Source organism: Catharus ustulatus, chromosome 2 (assembly GCF_009819885.2).
Source record: "Catharus ustulatus isolate bCatUst1 chromosome 2, bCatUst1.pri.v2, whole genome shotgun sequence".
NCBI classification, from domain to species: domain Eukaryota; kingdom Metazoa; phylum Chordata; class Aves; order Passeriformes; family Turdidae; genus Catharus; species Catharus ustulatus.
Window position 1 is genome coordinate 46,265,450 of NC_046222.1, and position 16,263 is coordinate 46,281,712.

The 16,263-nt window shown below is 42.8% G+C and overlaps 1 protein-coding gene across 1 annotated transcript; it reads left to right on the forward strand.

Annotated features, from left to right (window-relative positions):
- The first annotated feature begins 1,083 nt into the window (after nucleotides 1–1,083).
- On the forward strand, nucleotides 1,084–15,166 carry ACAT1 (acetyl-CoA acetyltransferase 1). Its single transcript, XM_033051081.1, has 12 exons — nucleotides 1,084–1,163; nucleotides 3,018–3,065; nucleotides 5,578–5,695; nucleotides 6,541–6,636; nucleotides 7,775–7,875; nucleotides 9,622–9,765; nucleotides 11,526–11,676; nucleotides 12,225–12,320; nucleotides 12,992–13,105; nucleotides 13,472–13,536; nucleotides 14,184–14,341; nucleotides 14,792–15,166. Exons 1-12 carry the CDS (start codon nucleotides 1,104–1,106, stop codon nucleotides 14,910–14,912), a joined length of 1,272 nt encoding a protein of 423 aa, XP_032906972.1. The 5' UTR covers nucleotides 1,084–1,103; the 3' UTR covers nucleotides 14,913–15,166.
- The last annotated feature ends 1,097 nt before the right edge of the window (nucleotides 15,167–16,263 follow it).

The following is a 16,263-nucleotide window of genomic DNA, read 5'->3' on the forward strand; positions in this document are numbered from 1 at the left end:
CTGTGTGCAACAGCACAATTCAGAGAATGTCACTTTGTTTTCAACCTGTTCCTTTGAGATATAAAGCTCGAGACCGGGAAAGAACCAGGCTTTTCCTGGCCTAGCTCTGTGCATGTTGGAGAGGCAGGGTGAAGAGAGGCAGTGTCAGGCTGGCAATCAGCTGTAGTTTTGGTGCTGGCCTTCGCCTAGACATCCAGCTTCAGAGACAAGAGAGTGTGAGGGAGGAAAACAAAGCGCAGAAAAGACCGTGGAACTGGGATGGGCATCCTGAGACTCAACTGGGGTCGGGCTGGCGTCAGTCGTTCTGTGAAGGCAGCTGCCGGGACCGTTCTCGGCCAGGTTTGAATTCAGAGGTTACAGTGTTAGGGGTTTATTTCCTGGCCAGGCACGAAGGGTAGGGGGAGTTAAGTTGCTGACTCTTGTGAAAGCAGCACGCAGCTACAGAACAAGGGCACGGCAGACACAGAGCGTCCCGGCTCAGCAATACTCGGCCCTTTCATCCCCAGCGACCTTGTCGTGCGCAGGATGTTTCCGTACGGGATTAAGCGTCCGCGGCTCGGGTCAGCTTAACCCGCAGCGTGGGGCGGGAGGGGCGGAGCGGACACACCCCCGGCGGCCGCTTCTTTTCCCGCCAGGATCTTCCTCGCTCTCTGCATACGGTTCGCTACCAGCGATTTTCCTTCTCGGTCCCCCTGGCCCGCCCGGCAGCACCGCCGGCGCTGCGGAAGCCCAGAATCCGTTCGGTTGGAAAAGCGCTCCGGGATCACCGAGCCCAACCCGTGGCCGAACGCCACCGAGTGCCACGTGCATTCCTTCTTTGAACATCTCCAGGGACGGTGACTCCACCGCCTCGCTGGGCAGCCCACCCCGCTGTCCGGTCACCTTTTCCCGAAGAAGTTCCTCCCGCTGTCCAGCCTAACGGGGTCCCGCGGTGCGGGGGTCCCGCCGCAGCAGCGCCCCTCAGGCCCCGCGCGCTCCGCGCCGGCACCGCCCCCCGCCCTCCGCGGCAGCCAATGGCAGGGGCGGGTGTGGCACCGACGGGGCCAATGGCAGCGCGCGGGGGGCGGGGCGCCGCTGAAGGTGACGGGGGCGCCGGCGGGATCATGGCGGCGGCGGCGGGGGCGATGCTGTGCGGGCGGCGGCCGGCCGCGGGGCTGCTGCGGGTGAGGCGACCCCGGGGCCAGCTTTCCCTTCTCCTTCCCTGCGCGGCCCCGGCCCCGCCGCCGGGCCCGGAAAGGCTCGGCCAAGGTCACACCGCTCGTGCGGCGGGGCGGCCGCGCCCCTTCCCCGCACCCTTGCGAAAACCCCCGGGCCGGAGGCAGCCGAGCGGAGGGAGCGGGTCCGGCCGGGTGGGGGGTGAAGGGTGAGGCCGCTGGAGGGTGAAGGGCGGCCCGTCCCGCCCCCGCAACACCGGGCCCCGCACTAAGCCCGGAGGGACCTTTATCCGCGATCCTGAGCGCGGCTTTTTCCACTGTCAGCGCCGGGAATGCCGGCTGTCAGCCCTGCCCGGCACCCGCTGCAGCCGTAGGGATGTCAGGTTGGATTCCTCTAATTCAGCAGTGTGGAGGTGTAAGATCGCAGCTGTAGGTGCTGTGTCTCAGCCGGGCGGTGGATGTGCTGCCCACAGAGCCTGTGTGCCTGGCAGCACCGCTGGCAGTGCTGGATGCAGGCTCTGGCTGTGCCTGCGTTCCCCGGGGCGCTGGCATCCGGCACGGCCCTAGGGAGGGAAAGGAGGGCAGGTGGAGCGCTCCGAATTGCCATGTGCAAAGCTGCAGGTTGCATTTTACCGCCTGTGGAAGTGGGGCCTTCTTCCCTTCCTTCCTTCCTCCCTTCCTTCCTTGACGACAGAGCATGAACACTCCCAGCAGACGCCAGTTGCACCTGGCAAACAATTGTCTGGTTTGTCCAGTTTCAGTTTGAGGCCTGGTGCAGTAGGAGAATTTATGGCAGTATAGTATTTATTTTGCTAGGCTTGGTTAGGCTTTGTTTTTTGACACTAACCCTTGAAAGCACTACTGTTAAAGGCCTGTAATGGACATAATTCTTTCTCAGGGAGAAGTTTAGTTTAAAACTTCCTTCTGGCTATTATAACTTGAACTGGGGAGAAAAACATACAAAAAATCAAACAACTAATTCAAAACATTAAAAATAAAAAATCAACCTTTTGTCAGTTGAAGGTTGACAAATGAAGAGAAGAAACAGGCTAAATTTTCGTGTTACAGACACCAACCAGAAGGCATTGCCTAATTTATAAAAATGGTGGTGTTCTTGTGGTATCCTTAAGCAGTTGTTTTTGATTAGTATTTATGTAGCTGCAATTCAGTGATGGCCAGAAGTTCCCAGTGTGCTGAAATGTTGTCTGAGGAAATGGCTAGAGAAAGATCTAATGGAAAGATCATTCTCTTAATATATGAAACAACACCTACAGATATAATTTTGTATCTTTGCGCTGCTTAATTAAATGAAGCTACTGACTGGTGAATGGGACTGCTCAGATAATGCCTTTTTCTTAGTTTTGTTTTATTATCCTATCTTGGTGTGGCGTTCTGAATTTGTTATCTTTGGTTTTTTGTTGATGAAACACCAAGGGAGTGGAAGTTGCAGATGCAAACTGCCACTGTTTCAAACAGAGGAGGCAATGGTAGGAATGAATGAACAAAGTCCAGGGAAGCAGACAGAGGGACTAGTAAACTTTTTCAAGATAACACCACTCACCCCTGGCTTAGACATATGCTATAGGTGTACAAAACAGACTTGGAAAAAATGAATTGGGTGTTGTTTTTGAAGGAGTATTTGTTTATTTTTCAGAAAACTTTTTATCACAGATGTTATGGTGAGACTGTACTAGACTACACTTCTTTTTGAAGGCATGTTATGATTTTTTCATATTCTTTCAGTGTTTCTTAGGTATGATTTTTTTTTAATAATGACTTCTATGAAAATGGGTACATTACATGTTGGAACATTATGGCATTGACTTTCTTGATGTGAGATTCTGAGGACTTTCTTATTTTCAGGCTCTGAAGTATACAAACCGTGGCTATGCATCACAGCGTACTTTAAATGTAAGTATAAAGCACTGTCTGACTAATAAACTGCTATTTTAGATTTATCACTGACATTTTTCAATCATCACTAAAAACCTGGCTTAAGGACAATGTCACTTGTGCCCAAGACACATTTTACTGCAAAATCTGAAATAAATCAGATTGCCATTTTTATTTTGATTTGCTAAGTGTGGGACAAAATTAGAAATGTGTCAGCTGATGTAAGCTTCATGTAAGTATCAACCCAGAATGGGAAAAGACAGCTGATATCAACTGATCCCTTTGAAATTATTTGTATTATCCTTCAACCTTCTGTTACAACATAAAAGGTGAGGACAAGGTTGTTGCTATCACTGAAGTCAATCATGATGAAGAGGTTACAGTAATAGACAGCCCTTCATAGTTTTAAACAAGTATCATTTGTCTTTGTTTATTTTTTCTAGTGTTTTCTTTCTTTACCTGTCTGTCTAAATAACAAAAAAATACAAAAAACCCTCATGACCAGGCCCTGTAAAGCTTTGTGGTTAATTTTCACTTAAACCAATACAGCTAGAAGCAGTCATTGCTGCTTCTTGACAGCTGTCAGGGGCAGCCAGAGGTCTGACATGTGCATCCTTTTGGTGCCAGATTCTCATGCTGCTCTCACAGGATTATCAGGTGTGGCCATGGATGTAGCACTAAAGCTAAGAGGCAAAATAAGAGTAAATTGTTTTTACTACTAGCATAGGGCTGAATGTTATACCATGTCTTAAACTGCTGCTTACACATTCTGCTGGCACCTGGGCTTTTGAATATATCCAGGGGTGGAGACTTTACAACCACTCTGGATAACCTGTGCCAGAGTTCAGTCACACTCCCAGTGGAGAACTGTTTCCTGGTGTTCAGTGGGAATTCCTTTGTGTCAGTTTGTGCCCACTGAGCACCACTGAGCAGTTTGGCTCCACCTTCTTTGCACCCTTCCTTCCAGTATTGATATTCATGGTGAGGGGCCACTGTTGAGGTTCTCTGTGGCACTACATCCGTCAGGTGTATCAGCCACTCCTCCCAGTTTGGTGTCACCAGCAGACCTGCTGAGGGTGCCCTGCAGCATCACCCAGGTCATTAATGAAGCTGTTACACAGCACTGGACCCAGCACTGACCTCTAGGCACAGCACTGCTATCTGGCCTCCAGCCAGACTTTGTGCCTCTATCACCACCCCCAGCCTGGCCATTCAGCCCTTTTCTATGCACGTCACTGACTGCTTGTCTAGCCCATACTTCATTAGCTCCTGGATGAGGATTTTATGGGAGACAGTGGTGAAAGCCTCACTGTATTCCAGATAGACAATGTCTGCTCTCCCCTCCTCTACCAAACCAGTCACTTCACTCTAGAAGGCTGGCAGTTTGTCTGAGCGTGGCTTCCCCTGATGACTCCTGATGGTTTTCACGTTTTGTAAATGTTTATTTAGGAATAGATGTTTCATCACCTTTGCAGGGATTAAGGTGGGTCTGACTGACATGTAGTTCCCTGGGTACTCTTTCTTACCCTTCTTGAGGACTGAAGTAACGCTTGGATTTTTTTACTTGAGCACCACTCATAATTGCTGTGACCATTCGAACATTATTGAAAGTGACCTTAAAAAGTCACCTGCCAGCCCCCACAGAGCTCATGGGGGCATCTGATCAGGACCTATGGATTTATGTATGTCCACTTTGCCCTGACTTGTTCCTCTTCCACCAAGGGTGCATCTTCCTTGCTCCACCCTTCCCCCAGTCTCTGGGGTCTGGGGTTCCTGAAGGCCGGTCTTAGTAGTGAAGACTGAGGCAAAGAAGGCGTTCAGTACTTCAGCCTTGCCCTTTGTCACCGTGTCCCCTGCGCAGTTCAGCAGCAGGTCCATATTTTCCTTGCTTCTTAGGTGCTCATGGAAGCCCTTCCTGTTGCATTTGACATCCCTTGCCAAATTAAATTCTTGGCTTTCATAACCTCATTCCTGTATGCTCAGACTGTTTGCCAGATTCTCTGTCCCATTTCCATCTCCTGTGTGGTTCATTATTGTGTGTGTATTTTGGTGTCCATCCTGGCGTTTTTACCTGACTTACTGCTTGTTGGAATGGATTGCTCTGGAGCTTGGAGGGGTAATCCTTGAACATCAGCCAGCTGTCTTTGATTCCCCTTTGCTCCAGGATGTTCAAGATTCTTGCAAACATCATCAATTCCAAGGCTGAGGTCAGTGCACTCCACCTCTTCTGTCCGATAAAGCACACAGCCTCTCCTCTCCCCCCTTGCCTTGCATGGCAGCACTCCAGCCATGTGGGCCATCTCACCACAGCTCGGTGATCCTTGTACTGCTGCAGCTGCACACCAATCTCCTTGTGTTTACTCCCCATGCTGCATGCATTAATAAAGATTTTAGTACTCTGAAACACTTGTAGGATGAAAGAGAAGCTGTGACATCAATAAAATAATAAGTAGATACATTTTAAAAATGCTGGTATGTGTGTGCAGTTGTGAGAGAGATTGTGACTTTTACTCTGTTCTTCTGCACTTAGGAGGTGGTGATAGCAAGTGCTGTGAGGACCCCTATTGGATCTTTCCAAGGATCTCTTTCATCACTGCCAGCCACTAAACTTGGTTCCATTGCAATTAAGGGAGCAATTGACAGAGCAGGTATTTGTACGCTTTTTTTTTCCTATGACAAAGAAAATCACAAATGGCTCAGTGTATTTTCAGTGGCTTAGCAATGAGAAAAAAACTTGCAGTGTCCTTGGTTTTTTGCTCCTGTGGCATTTTTAAGTCTTCCACAAAAGACACTTAAGTAAAGTTGACTGTCAGACTTTGGTTCAATCTGAATTATTTGCTACTTCTGGGAGCACAATGTAGCCTAGGGGTATCTGTGCTAGTCCAAATGTGATTGAACAGGGTAACTGGTTTTTTGGGATGGGCTTTTATGACATGTAAGCTGCTGCTGAGACCAGTGGCCTTTCCTTTCCCTGCCCATTTTTTATGTGGGCACATGTGCTTGAAGGACAGCTTTGTCAGCCTTTAGGGAAGAGTAGGGTTAATACTGTAAGAACTTGAACACCTGGAACACAGGGCTGTTGCAAGAGATGCAGCAGGAGAGCAGACTTCTTCTCTCTGGTGGCAGTTTGCTGTGGCCTTGGCTAGCCCTTGCTAAACAAACAAAACTGTCTTTAGACATAATTCTAGCACCAAAAAAGTTTTGTGCATTTAACTATCCATGAAAATTGAGCATCTCAGGTGATTAGTGAGGCTTGGAAATGTTGAATGCAGTGAAAAAACTGCAGCTCATTCTGCAGGGTGATGGGGAGTTATTTTCTGGCAGGGTCACCATACTCTGTGAATATGAGGGTAGAGATCTGGAATGCACCCACAGGGACCTGGGTTCTGGTAGCACATGGGTTGGATGTGGCAAGGTTCATTAGTCTTTGATTGAAAACTTCAATGGTTCCTTCTATCAAAGGATCCTGGATCAAAACAATTTTGTTTTGTAGGAATCCCTGCAGAAGAAGTGAAAGAGGCCTATATGGGCAATGTCCTGCAGGCTGGACAAGGACAAGCTCCAGCAAGACAGGCAGTCCTGGGTGCAGGTATTCCTTGTAGTCCTTCTCATGGCACTGGGGTTGAAGGTTTTCTGTCTTTATGTAGCTGGAATCTGTTGGGCTGTGAGTTAAAGCAGAGTGGTGGGCAGCCCTTTGTTAGGACAGTCCTTGGACACTTTTTTCCCTGTGATGGGTGAAGGGTTCTTGTTGCACTCATGCAACAGTGCTTGCAGAACCTAGAGAATACTGGGGACCAGGCTGGTAATTCCACAGTACTTTACATTAATGATGGATGCTGCTCTGAATCTTTCACAAAACAGACTTTTTTTTTTCTTCAGTAGATCATTATTCTTAATTCTACTGGATAAGGAGTCATTGAGTTTCATTCAACTCATGACTACGTACAACTCATCTTCCTGTGGAGTCTGGAGCTGACACTGGAAGGATTTACTGTGTAATATTAGCTGTAACATTAAGTTACTGGGGAAGTTACTGGAAGTTACTGGGATGCAGAAATTATTTTCTTCTCCCTTCTTCTGTGGGGGTGGAATTTGTTACCTTAGCATGTTTCTAGGGAAGTCTGTAGGTCAGTGAAGGACTTTGTGCTTTCTTGCATCTGTTCTGTACATTTTTGAAGGAGAAGGAACTACTTCCATCTCAGGCAAAGTGATAAATATGGCTCTTTCCTTTCGCAGAATTATGTAGTGTCTTGAGTTGGAAGGGACCTTAAAGATCTCGTTCCAACCACCCTGCCATGGGCAAGGACACTTTCCATTAGACCAGGGTGCTCAGAGCCCTGCCCAGCCTTGCCTGGGGTCTGTCTTGTTACCAGTTGTTAAATTCTGCAGTTTATTTATGCTTTTTCAGCCTTGGATGCTGCTTAGAGGCAGGGACTGGGGCTTCGGGAACAGGAACAGTTCTGGAGTCCCTTCCTTGATCTTCCATTTCCTTACCTTCCCCCTTATCACAAGTCATTTGTTGGAAGGGGAGAAACAGCAGGGGTTTCCAAGAAGGGTGGTAACTATGGGTAAGTGTAGATAAAATGCCCTGGCAGGCTAAATAGTGCAAGCTGGACATCCTGGGCTTAGATAGAAATTGGTGCCATATGAAATGTTGCCGAAACACCAATAAAATACTGAAGTCTACTCTTTAAATAACAACTGTACAAATAACTTCTTTGACTCAGGTCTGCCAATTGCCACTCCTACCACAACTGTCAATAAAGTCTGTGCTTCAGGAATGAAATCAATCATGATGGCAGCACAAAGCTTGATGTGTGGGAGTCAGGTATGTGCATTTTGTGCTGTTCTGTGGAAAAAACCACACAGTTAATGTTGTAGATCCTGTCCTACCAATGACTATGCTCTTTGATTTGGGATTGTGTTTTGGCGTGGGATAATAAAGCTAATTAGCAAGGGTTTGTTTTCTTTTGTTTATACAGCCTTAATTTTATAGTCATTTAAGTATGAGCTCAAAACAGAAAAGAGAGTAAATACTGTAGTTGGAAAATTCAGACCTTCTTTAGGTCTGAGAAAGCAAGGTGGATTGTTTGGGGGGTATTTACATCATCTCTCTACTGCTCTATCCCCATCCAACCTACCAGTCCAGCCCTCAAAGCATAATTAAGGGAATTTTCAAGCTTTCAGTTTTGAAAAGGTGAAAAAAATTTTATAGACTTAGTTTTTTGGTGACTTGGCTTTCAGACACTGTTAACATTTAAATGAATTAAATACACATATTCAAACAGTGTTGTTTCCAAGTACATACACTAAAGATCTTTCAGGCTTTTTACTGTTCTAGAAGAAGCAGAATTTATTGTTGTTGAATATGCCTTTTCATTTAAGAGCTTCATGAAGGAGAGTTGCTCATCTCTGTCAACTTTCTTACAAGATTTTCTGTAAAATGGGAAAAAATTCTGTCACTTGATGGGAGGGTAGGAGAATACACAGTTTTCAGTAGCCATTAAATGCTGTGCAGCAAAGAATGTGGGAGAAGTGTGAATATGAAGAAAGATGTTTCAGTTTTGTTTTGAATTCCACACCCAAAGCATTTTGGCAGCATCTTTGGGTCTTTGAAGTGAAAATATCGTCAGTTCAATTATATATATATTTGGCTTTAAAAGTAAGTAGCTCATAAGTGAGGAATACTTTTGTGTGTGTGTTTAGAACAAAAGTAAAGTATTTAAGTTTTGATGTCCCTTCTGTGGAAATCACAGTGTAACTGGAGTTAAGCAACTGCTTTATTGCTTTGGCCTTGCCCTGCAGAGAGCAGCACTTTGTCTGGGGCCTGCTGAAGTTGATGGAAATCTTGTCACCAGACTTTGAACCAGGCCCAGCATGTCTTTGTAAACAGCTACATTTGGATTTAGTCATTTATATCCAATGACTTCATGAGAGTGGTTGTGCCTTTGGTTGGTTTGACAGATGTAGGCCATGAGCTCTGAATAGAACTGGAGTTTTCAGCTGAATTAATCATACAAGCTGTGCTGCCAGTCTTAGCAAAAGCAGAGACTCAGCCAGTTATTAGTCTCTTAGAGCTATAAATATGGAGGGGTTGGTATTGGTTTGTTTTTCCTGGCTGTGGGCTGTGAGGTATCTGTGGTATGTCAGTCAGTGATGGTTCCCAGTGCCTTGAGTCAGTGTACCCCATTATATAAACAGTTGTATTGGCTCTCTCTCCAGGTCTTTCGCTTTATGGTGTTGAAATGCCAGGGGCTCTTGTTCCTCTGATCTGCTGCTGCTTCCATATCTCCACTGCCTTTCCAGTTATCTGTCTTTTCAATAGTTTTGTCTCCAACCTTCTTTCTTTTCTTTATTACTACATATCATGTTTCTGCCAGGATGGATTAACTATCTTCAGTTGTCCCTGTTGTTGGCTTTTTAAATGCTTAAAGTGTTTTTTTTTTCTTCTTTCTCAAAGACTCCTCAGAAATATGAAGTGCCCATGCTTAAGCTTTTACTAATATTGTTCCTACAAGGAATCATGGAGAACACACTGCATGATTATTAATTTTATCTTGTTTCCTTTGGGCAGGATGTCATGGTTGCTGGTGGAATGGAGAGCATGTCTAATGTTCCCTACACGATGAGCAGAGGGGCAACACCTTATGGAGGAGTAAAGCTGGAAGACCTGATAGTAAAAGATGGGCTGACAGATGCTTACAACCATATCCATATGGTAACTATTCCTGCACAGTGCTCATGTATCAGCCATAGATAGACCTGGTGCAGATCTGCAGAGCTTGCTAATAGTTGTTATGAAACTGCTTCATCTAGCAAGCCATGAAATGAGGAGGAAAAAGTCTTCCATTTCCAGGTTTCCTGCAGTAGTTCTAATGGAGGAACTGGACAGAAGACCAAAACAGCACAGCAGTTTGTGTGTTAGTAATTACCTGTCTCTGCAGTCTGAATATAGCCTAAAGCAAGGATTAAGAGAGAAGTTAATTCTGCTACTGATAGATTGCTGTTGCTCCATCTGAGGGAGGGAGCAATGAAGTGTTTTGGTGTCCTTGAGCATCCCTGCTCTGTAGGATCCAGCAGGCTCATGTTTTCCCTCCTCCAGAGTACATATCTCATATCTCCTGGGAGATATGAGGGAGGGTTTGAGTCAGCTGGTGTGCTTACTCATCAGCAGGGTAACTTGGACAAACAAGGACAAACTTAGGTAGATCTGGAAAACAACAAAGATAGTCAAGAACAATCACCAGGGAAGAAAAGTTTGAAAAGAGAATGGTTACTTTCAGCTTATGAGTATTTCTGACCTTTACCAGTGGTAATTCAGAGCTGTAGGGCATTATTGATTGATCAGTTGGTATTCTTGGTGGGATACAGAAAGACATGTAATGAGGAATATTTAATGTGATCCATAGATTTGATACAGACCTCACTTGTGTATGATTTATTCTTTTTGCACTCTAGTGCTTAGGCTATGTGGGAATGTTGAAATTCATTCCTACATTTCAGCTAAAATGGATTTTGAAAGTGAGGGTTTTATAGGAATCTAAAGGGTGGCTTTGATAGTTCCCTCATGTGAGGAAAAATTCTAGCAGTTGTTTATAATAAATCAAATTTTAATAGATTGGGACAGTATGTTGGAACCTTTTGTCTGTGTTATAGCAGGTGTAAGTTGTTTAGAAAGCCTTAACAGTCCATGTGAGAACATACAAGGAAGACCATAGGATGGCTTTAGGAACTTACTCGTCTGTGTTTTGGCAATAGCCTAAGTTGCTGGTGCTTTAAATTCATTAATCAAGAACTGAACTTGCTTGTTTGAAGAACTGGAGGGACACAGTGCTAAAGGGTTTTGTGTTGATTCATTCAGTTTTCTAATGAAGTGAGAGATGGAAAAAGCTTCTTAAAGGGGAAATCTTTCCAAGTGTATAATTACAATGATTTGCCTATATAAAAGATGTTTTGGTTGTTTCATTCTACTTATTCCAGTCATTAGAAAAAAAAAGGAATGCATACTTTTATTTCTACAGTTTTTAGAGATTCTGAAGGCTAAATAAGCCCTGTGTGTTGACCTGTTGTTGTCATTTTTGGAATAGGCAAGGTAATAATAATGGAGTGAAAACATTAGGAAAAGGATGTGAACATGTGGTTCTGTAGCTGAACGGTGATTTTCAATCTCTGAAGATGTCAGCCCTAAGCACTTTAAAACACTTTTGCATGCAGTTTTTTAATTGGGAAAAAAAAAAGCCTTGAAAGCAAAGTTCCTCTATGACCTTGATCATCTGGATACAGAAAACATTTGCTAAATATGATGATTATATTTCAAAACCAAAAGTTACAGTTTGCCCATGATTGTGTAAATCAGAAATGGACATAAAACATTAGTCACATTCAGTTCTGGGGATCTGCTGTCAAGGTTTTTTTCAGCTGTAGTTGTACTTTGCATCTTCAGGAATACTGAACCTAACAGGCCTGGTTTTCTCCAAGGGCAACTGTGCTGAGAACACTGCAAAGAAGTTCACTATTTCCAGAGAGGAGCAAGACACTTATGCCATAGGCTCTTACACCAAGAGCAAAACAGCCTGGGACTCAGGAGTACTGAAAAATGAAATAGTTCCTGTCACTATTTCAAAAAAAGGTATTGTAGAAAGGTGTGATGAGATTAACTGTGTTTCTCATAGAAAGCTGTAGCATTGTCTATGTTCAGTGCAAATTGTGTTGTTTAAACATGCAAATCTTGGGAACATTAATTTTGATCACCTAAGAATTTTCTGTTGGGCAGACTTTCTGGGGAACAGCAGTCAGTGACCTGCCATCTGGTTTGTGTTTTTCAATTTCTCTTTAGTGTTATACACCGTATCTTCTTTTTTGCCTAAGTGAAAGGTTAGCTATTTAATTTAGTATGGGTTAAGGACATCTATTTGTATCTATTTGTTTTAATTTACATTAAAGATATGCTCTTTGTCCTTTTTGTTTAGCCACTGGAAAGTATAAATGGATTTGCTGTAAATAAATTTGATTAAGGAATAACTTTTTTTTCAGTTTATGTGAGCACATTTCTTGATGTGCATTTTACATGCATTTGTACTTTTTTACTAAAATAAGTTATTTATTTAAGGCAGTATTTAGTCAACTGTTCTACAAAACCTACTAAAAAAACCATACTAAACCAAATCTGAATTTCAGGGAAGCCAGATACAGAAGTGAAAGAAGATGAAGAATACAAACGTGTCGATTTCAGTAAAGTTCCAAAGCTGAAAGCTGTTTTCCAAAAAGAAAATGGTAAATATCATTAAAAGAACTGCTAACTTTCTGCAAGTACAAGGATGCTTTGTGAGGGAGGAGAGTACTGTTCACAAGAGCTCGAATGCCCAAGACCCTTTATTTTTTAAATGACTGCTGAGATAAAGAAACATGCTGCACAACAGCACTAACTGGCTTGGATTAAAAGATGGTCCAAGGACCTGAAACCAGTGAACACCTCTGTTTGGGACATTTACCTTAAAGAGTGACAGATGGGATTCTGTTCTGCTGCTGGCTTTGGTCTCTGCCAAGTGTAAACTCTTGTTGCTGTGGAGCTGGAGTGGCTCTACAGAGTTGCCATTGATTCCTGAATCTGTAAGTGATAAACCTTCCTGGCTAACTCAAAGCTGCCCTTCATTCACAACCCTTCCTGAGCTGGAATTCTGTAAAAATGCCAGCAGTGTAGCTGCCATGGAAGGCATGATCTAAACTGGCACTGGGATAAGAATACAAATACCTGTGGCTGCATTTGTTTCATCAAACAGATATCAAAAAACAACTAATTTTTAGTTAACTCAGTGCAACAGGTTTCATCAAATGATTGAGACTTCATGTGCATTGAACTCAGGGAAAAACAATCCTTAGGATATCCGTGAGCTGTTTTGCATAACACTTGCACCTTTGGCTAAGGAAGGTTTTACCTTTTCTAGGAACAGTTACAGCTGCAAATGCCAGTACTCTGAATGATGGAGCAGCTGCTTTGGTGCTGATGACTACAGACGCAGCCAAGAGACTGAAAGTCAAGCCTTTGGCACGGATAGTAGGTATGACTTTTTTTACCTCTGGGAAAGTCCTGGGAAATATTCCCATAATGTGCTCTCAGACTGGACATCCTGTTTGGTTGGTTACCTGACATTATGGCTGCATCTTCCCAGTACAGTCCTTGAAATTTCAAGTGTTACACCAGCAGACTTTTGACCATAAGTGGAATTTTCTATACATAATAATAAAAATCTGGAAATATTATTGTGTGGCTTAATTAGGGCACTAGATTTTAGATGCAGCTATTTCATGGACCACGGTATTCAGAATTTTTCTGTCTTGGCAGTGTTTGCTTGCAAAGAAAGAAAATGATGTATGGTAAAAACACAAGGTCTTTAACACCTTTTGTGATTTTTTTCTTTTTTCAGCTTTTGCAGATGCTGCTGTTGATCCTATTGACTTTCCAATTGCACCTGCATATGCTGTCCCCAAGGTAAGAATAAAACTGAGTGGGTTTTGGAAAAAAAGAATAACTTTCCTTAGCATTCCACTGCTGGTTCATCCTCTCTCAGTGGGTCTTCTTGAATCAGGATTGAAATTATAATGATCTCATAAATACAAAGAACAGATGTTTTACAGAGAACCAAGGCTAGAATGCAAATCTTTGGAGTTAAAAAAAATTTCTCACATCTGTTTTGAAAGAGAATATTGTTCTATACTGCTTTTAGCAACTTTGGACACATTTACACCTTTGAAGTTTTGCAATTTGTATGGCCAAAAGGCAAAATAAGTATGGTTATACAAGGATAGGCTCATTCTAAAAGGAACTGAAGAGAATTGTATGGTGTGAAGCAGTACTGTGTCAGTTTAAATGGACTTACTGTAGCAGCAGTCTTTAGTGTTGTGTGATGGAAATGCATCCTTGGCATGGGCTGCTCTCCATTCCTTCTTTGGTGAAAACTCAAGTTTGTGGTTCAGTTCCTCAGTTTTGCTTTTTCCCATCTGACAAAGAGGTTCCTAAATGTGAATTTGTGAATCAGAGTATGGGCAGACTAAATGACTAAATCAAACCAGACCTATTATTTCTATAATTAGTTTCCTAATTTTTTCATAGTAGTAATTATCTTTTATTACTTATAGATTCTAAGTGAGACAGGCCTGAAAAAAGAAGATATTGCAATGTGGGAAATTAACGAAGCGTTCAGTGTTGTGGTGCTGGCCAATATTAAAATGCTGGGCATTGATCCACAAAAAGTAAATATTAATGGAGGTGCTGTCTCTCTTGGACATCCAATAGGGTAAGCAAAATAAGCTCTGGGTTTTGCTCTGCACAGAGGCATTGTCTGACAGGTAAACAAATTTTAAGCAAGTAAGAGCATGTTTAAATTTAATCATTATTATTGATTTGGTTGTGGGAGATGCATTCCCTTTTTTTGAAAGGCCTTTGCTGCATGTAGAGGTACTCTGTAATATACAGGCTGACATAGAGGTGTGTTCTTTCTCCCAAAGAAACTGTAGCTATACATACACAAACAAAAACACCATGTTTAAGAACCTTTGTGTATTCTTCTTAAAGGTTTATGATATGTAGTCTATATCACACATAACTGCAGACAAAAGGATTGTTTCTGTTTTTCTGCTGGTTTCAGGTTTTTTGTTGGTACTGTATTCTGCCAACTGCCCTGTGTAGGTCAAATTAAGAATTTCCTTTAAACTAAGCTATGTTCTTTTGTTTTTCTTATATTTAGAATGTCTGGAGCAAGAATTGTCGTTCACATGGCCCATGCTTTGAAACCAGGACAATATGGTCTTGCAGGAATCTGCAATGGAGGAGGAGGTGCTTCTGCAATACTGATACAGAAGCTGTAGCCCAAGTACCATCAGAAACACAGCCTTACATGCTCTCTGATCAAAATGATGAATGGTAGCTGTTACATCTTATTTATCAATCAGTGGATGAATTCTATAACTGCTATTCTGAAATTTCGTAAAGCATCAGTGATTACTGATCCAGACACCTGGCCTTTTATTGCTTTATCAGTGCAAGTTTTTATACAGTACAAATAAACAATGTCAAATTTTAATTTTGGCTTGAAACCTGACAATAAAGAATGTTAACTATGGCTCCCTCTGTCGCTGACATACTATTTCTCAAAGGCCCTTGAAAAGGAATTCTCTTGCTGCTGCTGGAAACAGCTGTTTTCTTCTAAAAATTACCTGCTGTATTGACAGCAGCTTGGTGCTGAAGATACTTCTTTCCTATGCAGGTGAATGGCTAACTCACATCTGCAGTACCAGAGTGCCTGAGCTCTAACATTATAGTGGGTAGTAGATGCCCTAGGCAAGAATTACATTTAGGTCTCAAACAGCAAATTAATTTTAAAAGTCAGCATCACTATTAAGCATTTTATGCTTAAGACAATTTTTTTGCTTGCCTGCCCTCGGCCCTCTGACAATTGCTATTAGAACTCAGTGTTTAATAATGGACTCTTTGTCTTCAAAAACAACCGACCAACAGGACCTTTCTATTCAGTATCTGCAAAGCTGCTTAGTGGACTTAAAAACATTAAGCAAGATACACAACTTTTTATTACAACAAAAATATTTATTCAAGCTGTAAATGCTATGCAGTATTTACTTATTGGATGGGTTTAATATAAACATCTACTGCATAATCCTGGTTCCTTAGGAATCCTTGTATTGTATCTGAAACATTGCCCTGTTGCTGTACAGATCTCTTACAAGAAAACTTGCAATTTTTTTTTAAGACATCAACAATTTGAGAACAAAGGAAGAAATATCAGTAGAGAAAAATCTGCAGTTTTGGAACAAGGTGTGCTCATTCAGCAAATGTAGGCTGAGCTCCTCCTGCACCCCTTTTGGAGAGAGTTTGTGTAATAGCTACGACAACCTCTATGTTAAACAGAAAAATCAGATGCAAATTTATCCGTGTCTGGCTAAAACTTTAAGAGTTAGAACTTCTCAGCAGTATAAATGAAAGGTGAGGGAATTGACTTTTGCATTAGAACACACTGTAGTTCTTACTAAGCTGTTGCTTCAGTTGAGCATTCATACTGAGGCATGACCCCACACAAATGTACATTGCTTGAAAACAGCTCCTGCATTCAAATTACATTCCATGTAGCAAATACTGTACACAGAGGAGGCCTGACCAAATTAAAGTCCTTGTCTGAGTGGCTGGGAAAAGCTTCACCAGCTG

Coding starts and splice junctions, on each gene's coding strand:
- ACAT1 (XM_033051081.1), top strand. CDS start 1,104: ATGGCGGCGGCGGCGGGGGCGATGCTGTGCGGGCGGCGGCCGGCCGCG. Junction 13,106..13,471: donor GCCTTTGGCACGGATAGTAG/GTATGACTTTTT, acceptor TTCTTTTTTCAG/CTTTTGCAGATGCTGCTGTT. Junction 14,342..14,791: donor TCTCTTGGACATCCAATAGG/GTAAGCAAAATA, acceptor TCTTATATTTAG/AATGTCTGGAGCAAGAATTG.